Source organism: Plectrocnemia conspersa, unplaced genomic scaffold (genome assembly GCF_051122295.1).
Source record: "Plectrocnemia conspersa isolate PC_06_02 unplaced genomic scaffold, ASM5112229v1 ptg000007l, whole genome shotgun sequence".
NCBI lineage: Eukaryota > Metazoa > Arthropoda > Insecta > Trichoptera > Polycentropodidae > Plectrocnemia > Plectrocnemia conspersa.
Window position 1 is genome coordinate 3,240,702 of NW_028277171.1, and position 10,016 is coordinate 3,250,717.

The 10,016-nt window shown below is 30.2% G+C and overlaps 1 protein-coding gene across 3 annotated transcripts in view; it reads right to left on the bottom strand.

Moving 5' to 3' along the window:
* The window catches only part of LOC148233677 (pseudouridylate synthase RPUSD2-like), a 482,025-nt gene extending 472,490 nt beyond the window's left edge, over window positions 1-9,535 (bottom strand). For 2 of the 3 annotated variants that reach the window (XM_088188769.1, XM_088188768.1), the window contains exons 1-2: window positions 9,392-9,523; window positions 8,770-9,192 (exon numbers count right to left, since the gene is read on the bottom strand). In XM_088188769.1, the coding sequence (XP_088044895.1) occupies window positions 8,770-9,192; window positions 9,392-9,418 (450 nt within the window). In that variant the 5' untranslated portion in view covers window positions 9,419-9,523. Of the gene's footprint in view, window positions 1-8,769; window positions 9,193-9,387 lie in introns of all 3 variants that reach the window. The other variant, XM_088188775.1, reaches the window with a different exon arrangement.
* Between the last annotated feature and the right edge of the window lie 481 nt (window positions 9,536-10,016).

Consider the following 10,016-nt stretch of genomic DNA (forward strand, 5'->3'; position numbering starts at 1 on the left):
ACTACGCCGAATTGTATAAGACCGAGAGAAGCTTTCTACTTTCTCGTTAGACCAGGTCTAAGTCCAGGAATTTGAACCAAAGTATTTTTAAATTTCTATTGTGTTAAGGGTATTGGAATTAATGATTATTGTTTAATTATAATTCAGTTCGATCAACACAGATTTGGTTTTCCTAGAGTTTCCTAAGATGATTAATTAAAATGTCTAATAATGAATGATCATATATGGATACGTATATAAAATAAATGTTGTGAATAAAAATGACTTCATTTTACCGAATATTATTAGTATCACACTTGACAACACAAATAAAATACAGACGTCACATCCGCAGTGTCAGTCAGAAAATTTGCGGACATTTTCGATTAGCGTTAGTCTACTACTCCGTGTCTTGGTAGTGCAAAACGCACAAGACTCCCCATCGTATTATGTTTCGACATGTCTAGTCGAAATAATGCACTCTCCGCTGGTCTATGCGTTAAAATATGTTCAGTTCAGACACACAAAATAAAGAGATGAAAATATCTTCGGGTTTATATTGGAACGGCGACAACTCTGCCAAATAGAACATTCAGATTCTGATGTTAAAACCGCGCTCGGACAAACGAATAAGCTCCGTAAAATGAATTTCCATGTGGCTCTTTGCTCACAAAGAGAGAAAATTGCATGCATCGAAAGCTGCGATGTAAATATAGATGACGGATATGTTTTGCAATTTGCGTTATTGAATATCGCACCAAGTTGTCTGGTTTCAACTTATGTTTTGCATCAGAGATTGATCATTTCAACTTTTATTTTTAATAAATTTAATCAATTATTAGATTAGTAACTTCTAACTCATACAAACATTATTCGTTACAGACTTTATATTATGAATTAAATTATTAAAACTCAATAGCATACACCGACTCGGAAAAAATAGGTTGCGCTTTTCCAGGTAAAAACACCGTGTTCTTCACTCGCTCGCTGAAAGCTTTGTTTACAAATATTGATCACTTACAACTTTTGCGGCAGTGCCGCAGAATTCCATTTGGACGTTTGAAAATTTACCATAACATGATCCAATTGAATTTTGACGGGCCAGAGTGGATTGCGGCAGAAGTCTCTTTGACACGTCAGGGCATGTTCGTGGCGAAATGAAGTTTCGTATCAAACCTAACCTTCCGTTGGTTGCTCAAACGAACCATAAGCTGTAGTTTGAATCTAGAACTAACAGCGTTTCCACGTCCATTTGTCTAAACTGACACTTCGCTTTATAATTGAATTCTTCGTGTCAATTTGAATTTATTCGACGTAATCTGGTGCCATTATTGAAAGGTCGACCAACCCAGATTTAGCTCATAACATTTTCTAATTAATTGTCAAGAAGGAGGCGTATCTAGTAGCCATTTGCCAACTGCATCGATATTAATCCAAAAACTTGGCTGTGTGTACCGAGATAATGTGATATAATAGCTAGAATGCCGTGTAGCAATTTATAGAGACAATATAAATAAACGAAGGGTGTGAAAAGGATGCAATTAGTTGTATATCATAAATTATATTAATTACATGCTCATTAATATAACACAAAATGCTCTTTTGCATATCGGTATTATATATATGTATGTTACAGTGAAGTTATACTTTCACTAGCGTTTTAGGAAAACCATATCCTATTAATTATTATTTTTGATAGTAGAAACCTACATACACATACATATCTACCGGTGAAAATGTATTCGAATATAACTGTACTGATACAGTTAGTAAAATTATATTAAAATAGTAAAAATATAACTTTACTAAAAAATTTTTATGGAGAAAAATGTAAAATAATGATTTCTCGTATCTCAAAAAATTAAAGGGTTTCTCGACAATATTCATAATTTGTACTGACAATGCCTTACTAATATCTATATATTTAGTAGATATATATTTTTTTAGAACTGCTCTAATTTTTTTTTCTCGCAGCATATAAGGCAGCGTAATTATATATAATGTCTGAATGAATATAATATGTATTTATATATACATATTACATATTATATTATGTATTATTAATGAAGTACATTAATATATCCTCTAATGCGAATTATTAATAACACATTTTATGTAATAATATAAATAATGTTGGTACTAATTATAACCTTGAGCCACTCCCTGATACATATGTTTTTCACTAGAATTAATGTTTTAAATTTACACCTTTGATATCCATTTTATAAGTAATTTGTAGATGCTCATTAAAAACTATTCAGAGCGCTACAGGAGCATTTAATAGATACAAAATGGTATCATAAATTCAGTGGCATGTTTTAGTCTAGGAGGATTTTTCTATGCATTTAAGTAGACTTATATTTTAAATATGACATATAATGCATAAAAAATATATTATGATTTACTTTGTATTTACGAAACATAACTAAAAAATGGTTACTGATTTGTGCATGTGTTTTTTATCGTCTGAATACCATCTACTACATTTATTAAATATATATTTTATTAGATATGCAAATAATATATTTATATCTTAAATGATAATATATGTTTATGTATCAGAAATTACGTTGGCTATATATATATATATATATATATATACACATATATGTAAAATATATTAAATATAAGAGTAATTAAATTATGTATAAAATCTGAAAAGCGATAAAAACTAATTAAAAACGGCGTTTTAGCTGCCTGAATAAAAGGAATAAAGCTGTGTATTACCCTTCCAGCATAATTATTTCACAAATATACTAAAACGAGCACAGAAACATATTTTCTCCGATCTACATTAGTAATCAGATAAAAAGAAAACGCTCCCCGTGTGAATCAGAAGATTGCAAAATTGTATGGAGGCTTTCAATAGAGTTACGCCCGCTTAATAAAATTTTCTCGTTTTTTTTTTAATAATTCAAAAAGGCTATTTTGTTAGAAATATGTTAGAAATAGTTAAGTAACAACATGTGTAATTGACCCAAATAGAGCCCAAAATACCTTCGTAACTCGACGCTCTGTAATCAATCGGATTCTTAGATTATTCGCGTCCACTATAACAAATCATTATTTTATTAATGTTTGTTCTCTTTAATGATCATTCAGTTCTCCGTTCATCAATTATATAAATATAACCACAAAAATATACTGTATTTTTATAATCACATACTATAAATTTTTAAATCTATTATTAATTACTACAAAAAACAAATATCACGCGTTAAAAGCGCAATAAGCAAGATGCCGTTAGTCTTTACCATAAGCCGGCAATTTAGGCTTTTGTTATCCCGATCAGTGCATATCGTAAGTCAAAATAATTGAGGGATGAGCTAAAAGCATCTCCCAAACACGCACAAAAAAAATTTACATTGAAATGATACATGCAAAGTAACATAAAATATTTAATTGACAGTCACGGCGAAAGTCAGTAAGCAAAAAAGATAAACATAATGCCTCTACAGACACTTGTATTATGAATCCGCTTTTGTCAGCACTTTGTTAAAACAGTCCACTCCGAATTAGGACACAGGAAAGATCATCAAAACTCTTGGCAACTATCGCCACGCCAACTATTGAGAGAGAGGCAGAGAATACTGAGAAAGCAGCTGCTTCTCTTTTCACGTCAACCTGATCTAGCTATGACGTTTAATATCCAGACTTCAACACGATTTTCAAAGACAACTGGAATACGTGGATTAAAAAGATATCACTGCACAATAATAATCATTTAATACTAAATCACTTTGTATTAATTAAAAATAAACTTCATTACATATGCATATTACGCCCGTAATTGAAGTTAACTTCTTAGTTCTAAAAATAAAAATGGACCGAGAAAAAAAATTGTTTAGACAAAAGATTTGTGAATGAGTAGACATTGTTTTATATCTGAAGTCTGATGCTTCCTCTACACTCTCTGAAAGTTACCGAACCAAAGGTCTACCGAATACGGTCGAGGTCGCCGAGACATTAGAGCGGGCAGACCCGAGCTCGACCGAAGTAGCCCCGAATTAACACATTATATTTTCCGTCCTTGCCCAACCATGGCCTACTTCCAGAGAGTGTGGAGGAAGCATGAGTGTAAGTGAGTGTCTTAGCATGTGACGCATTTCGTGGTTCACACGAACAACTATATACAATTGTTCTTACATTGAATGTCAAAATCATATCATCTTATAATTCACTCCACATGATTGATAAATATACTGAAATATCAAACCGTTATTTACATTAAATTAATCTTAATGATCAAACGTTCATATAACTCGATTCCTGCGGTTGACATATTACGTCGCAGAAAAATAATTGCGTCTCAATCATAAAGATATGACAATATTATTATAAAATAGAATATATAACAGGTTGAACAACATTATTATTCATGCGTTATAAATAAATACAAGTTTTATCGTTTTCTATGTATAGTAGACAGTATTAGTATTTTAGCTGTAAAGTTGTAAAAGATAAGCTTGGTAAATCGAAAGCTATAAAATCAGAGAAAAACAGATTTTAAAAGCAGTGATTAAATACATTTACATTGTTGCAATCAGATCAAGTAGACAATAACCATCCTCGTACATCTATGTGGTATATTCTGAAGGAATCTTAAGAACATAACACGTAGATGTACAATATTTTTTTTTAAATCTAAGCAAAAAATATCGGCTAATAGATGAACAACTTTTTCTTTCAATCAAATGTCAATCAAGCATGCACTAGCAAACAATATTTTTTTAATTCCTGATCATAATCGATTTAGATACAAAGATATGTAATAATTGAACATATATTTGTGTAGGTTAGATAATAAGAGTTACTATGCATTCTAGTATTTAATTTATGTTAGTATTTAACTATAAAAAAGTTTGTGTCCATTTATACTAGTTTAAAACTAAATTGATTACTTATTCTTAATTTAATATACAAAGCATAGCAGTAAAATAAGATAATTTTACGGTTGTGATTGTAAAACTGACCCAAATTTATTAGTGTCAGATTCGAGACATGTTTATAGGTAAGGTCTGCTTCTGGATCGACACGCCACTCGTGCCCATAGAATATGGCCCTCAAAGACATTTTCAATAATATCCAGATTTATCATCGGCTTGCTTCTGGAATTCTAAGAAAGAGAGAGAGAGATAGTTTGAACGTGCCGAGGCACAAAGGACTGCTTGCGACCCCGGAAGTTCCGGAAAACGCTTCGGACTTTCATCAGTGAAAATTCCAAAGTCGGGTTACAATCGAACTGCGTGTATTGACTTTGTATCCGAGATAGTAATATGAAATAATAATAAATTTTCTCTCTCTCGGCTGTGAGAGAGAGAGATAATTTCAATTTAACGCCAGAGTTGCAAACTATTTATTGCATGTCGCATACCATATTATGAAGAATTTGACATTCGCAATCCGTCTCCTCGCGGTGATTTAAAACGTAACCGAATTTCCCCGCCGGAAAATTTGTCCGGGAATCCGGGCCGTGCAAAAAGCACGACAATGGAAACAATTTGATACAATTAAAGCAACCGAGATTGCTGGCTTTCTGCGGAAAGCGTTTCATGTGATGTTATAGTGATTGTAGCATAAGCACTGTAGCATTTGTGTTTATATGTGGTTAAATGATTCTAAAGAGATTCTATTAACGGGATTGCCTGTTGAAGTGTTTTATTTTAATGTAATCATGGTAGTTTTATTTTAATGTAATCATAGTAATGTTGAATATTGTTTTTAATTCCTCCGTATGCAGTTTCATCTGTGGAATAAACGCAGTATCCATGTATTTTGATATAAGTTTTTCCGTAAAATGAGTTTCGGAGACCAGCAAGACGTCTATTTTGTGTTCTAGATTTTTTTTATTTCTTGTGTGTGTTGCGATAGACCGTTGGCGTTCCATATGGCAATATGTATTATGACATTTCGTCATTTTTCAATTTTAGAAACAACTACTTTACGTAAGTTGAGCATAGTACTAATTTATTGCATTAACAATTTCATATTTTTTTTATTTCGGATAAGTTATTATTTTCTTATAATATTTTGATCGGTTGCGTAGCGTCATTTTTAACTTTCTGTGCATACGTTGGTTATTGACTCTGTTGTATTTGCGTTGATTGGATCTATTTGTATTTTTTTGTTTGTTGTTGTTGTGTATGCTGTTTTTGTTGGAGTTGCTTAAATACCAAGCAACCTCTATAGTTTTTTGGGTGGTTTCCATTGCAATTTGCACATTAGTACCTCATTAGTTTTGTTTTTCCTTTGGCATTCGCTAATGAAATGCATCCCTACACACTTGACACACTTTTGTGATTTATTACAATCATTTTTGGTGTGACCGTATATTTAGCATTTCATACATAGTGGTATTTATTTTTTAACGTGTGGAGTTATAAAATTTTACAACCGTATTCATCAATAATTTTATCTTATACATATTTTAATATTTTGTTTTGGTTCCAGATCGATGTAAATTACTGAGTGGTTTTTTTTGTAAAATGTTGGAGATATTTCTTTCAATTTGTCCCTGATCTTTTAGTTATTTCATTAAGGATTGCTGGTTGGACGATGAATGTTGTTTATAGTTTCTCGTCTGTTTTTTTTTTATACAAATGAAATTCTCGCATTAATGGTTGTGCTGTATTTATCGCGAGTTTTTAGTTGAAATTAAACTCCTTCGTTGTTGGTTGTCTTGATTGTATATTCGATAGTTATCGAGTTTAATAGCGTCATTATTAAGAGTTTAATATCTTTGACCTTCGCTACGAATATTGGTGGTGGTTTTAGTACGTCTCTGGTACAGGTTTTAATATTTGTTCCGTTGTCTTCTTCGAGTCCATTGTATCTGTTTTTTGTTTGTGCTCCCCCGAGCCAGTAATTGTTTATTTTTTGGACTACATGTTCTGGACTTCTTGGTCTCTTTCTATTGTTTGTCACTGTTTGCCATGCTAGGTCATTGTTGTCCGTTTTTTTGAACCAGTGGCGCGATGCACTTGGTCGGCCGCGTAAACGGTATTTTTTTTATTAATTATACTTGATTTTTTTCGATTTGAAATGAGAATATATAATATATAATTTAGTAAAGGTATTACACGTTTTAATTTTTAAATCATTTAACACGCACCTCAAAAAACTCAAAGACTTGCACAACCTGATATATAAGAAACTAAAAAAGCACATAATTGTAAGAACATATATGAGATTTTATTTATAATATCATCTTTAGAATGCATACGTATGTATACGAGGTGTAATAAAAAATAATGATTTTTTTAATTAGCCTACTATTGGCACCACATTTTTTGATGCGTGTGTCAATTGTCAACCATACTAGACGCGTAGATTGTGTTTGAAATGACGGAATAAGGCATTAAATTTTGCGTTAAAAATAGAATAAAATGCAATGAATTTGTGCAAATGTTAAAGAATGCCTTTGTCGCTGATTTGATGTTTAAGCGAGAGATTTATAAATGGTACAAACATTTCAAAGAGTAGACGTCGAAGATTTTAATAAAATGAGGAGCCCTGTACATTAACCAACAAAAAAGAATACAAAAATATAAGAAAATTGTTCTTAGCAAACGGAAATTTTGACTAAAACGTTGGGCAAGAAAATTTCCAGTTAAATTTGTTCCAAAACTTTTGAATATAATTGTTGCAAAAGAAAATGCTGAGTAATAGCTGAAAGTTTCTAACGATCTAGAGATTTCTCGAAAACTCTCATAAAATTTATACGAATATTTTTGAGTGGTGTATAACCGTTGAATATTAAAAACAAGGAGTTGAAATCTGATAAAAACACAGCTTTATTCAGAGCAGGTAGTGAAAAATAAGATAGGGGTTTTCGATTAACACCGTTCGACAATATAAGTTTTATGACCGACTCATAAGAATTACTTAATTTCGTTTAAATAAATACATAAATTAGAAGAGTATTAGATGTCGTTTTGTGAAAAATACAAGGGATTATATCATCTGATGTAAATGACCGTTATGCATTAAATATTTTAGTCAGAATTACAATAATATATGTATCATATAAGAATTAATACAATAATTTTGTATCCATATATGTAAATATATGTAAAAATGTTTTTACCTTTTTTGCGTTTGTTAATTCGTCAATTTGTTGTAAAATTCTATATAAAATGTAATGTTTATCGAGCTGAGAATTAAAATATTGCCGACCGCTAACCGCTTTGGCTTAAATATTCACCAAACTCGAAACAAATCGTATCCTTATCTACCAAAAAAAACACGTCAGGATAATGGTACATTTATATAACTTGTAAGCGCCTGTGCGTACCGCCGCTCGTAGTCGTTCGGCAAAGAAAATATTATTATTAAATATTCACTCGGTGAAAAAAATAATTAATTAACTAGTTCACAAATATATGTATAACTATAATCATTACAATATTTTGCATGAAAAACGAGCAATAACAATAAAAATACTAATTTATTATTTTATAATAATGTTAGTAAAAAATACTCTAATATACCTACTATCTATGAATTAATTTTAAAAATAATGAAATTCCTATATCGGTTTGAAACTTAGATAATTTTTAATAATTTGAATAATATTTCCATCTTCAATCAATAGATGGAATTTTTAATATTATTATTATGAAAAATAACAAAAACAAGTTCTAATAAATATAAAATATATTAAAAAATATATTTATTTATTATATAAATTAGAACAATGTTCATTTGTCATTTACATTTATTATTAAAATAAATAAAAATAACGATAACTATGTAGTTTAAATTATTATTTAATTTATAAAATTAACTAACCTGATCATCTGGATCAACATCTTCTTCGATCCAAAAATCTTCCACGTTTTCCACTAAGAATTTTTCGTCTGGAGGAATTGGACTCGGCTGATTCCTGTGTCTTCCGAGCACAACTATATCACCACCGTCGAGATCATTTTCCCGCCATGTACCACACTGCATGCTGATAGTCCTTAAATTACCTAAGGAAGGCTTATCCACCTTTTCCGTAGACTTTTCGTCTATATTGAGCAATTTGACATCGGGATCTTCGATAATATCCGCTTTAACATCAACGATAACTTCGTTTTCCATGTTTATTGATTTAGAATAATATTGTATGAACGATTTATCAGTTTGAATACAATTTTGAATGAATTTACTATTAAAAACAGAAGCTGGAAACGCTGATGGACGATTGGATTTAAGGTATTTAAAAGTATTCTGCAACAAATGAAACACGTATTAAATTAACTTTATCGATTAAAATTACATACTTCTTTATATTTATTGTAATAGTGTTTTTTTTATATAGATATAACAATTGTTATTACAACTTTGAAGATGTATGTACATAATATTATAAAATTTATGTATGAAACGATATATTTTGAACTCAAATCGTGCATGATTATGTACCTACTGTATATATTGCATGAAATATTTTCATTACTATAACAAAAACTCCAAAATAATCAGAATTCGCAATAACCGCGCGCGACCAAAGAGGTTAGGAACCAAACTATCAACTGACAGTTGTTACTCGTTTAACTAGGTAGAACATAACACACATTTTTTTGACCATTATAAAATATATTTAAAAGGAATATAAAGAAATCTAATAAAGTGGTGCCTTAACTTATTTTTGCCACGGAGCGCATAACTCAAATATTTTTTATATAAAATTAATTTTACTAATTAAATTTAATTCAAATTCTTTGCTCTTATCTCGAAAAACACGCTAGTCAAGTCTTTTGTAAACCAAAATTCTACTATATAACTAATAATAAAGTATTTTTTTATTTATTCCATGTGTTTATTTACCAATACAATTAAAAAACACTATTTTTTTACGAGAATATTATTAAATTTATTAAGAAAGTATTCCAGAATAACAATTATTTTCAATAAGACCTGTTTGTAAAATATTTGTTACCAAATATTTAATTTAATGCCTCTTTGCTCCTTCTTATACAATTAGTTTATTATATGATATGTTAAGATGTGGAAATTATTAAAGTAGGGTATTATAAAGTATGTATCTACAA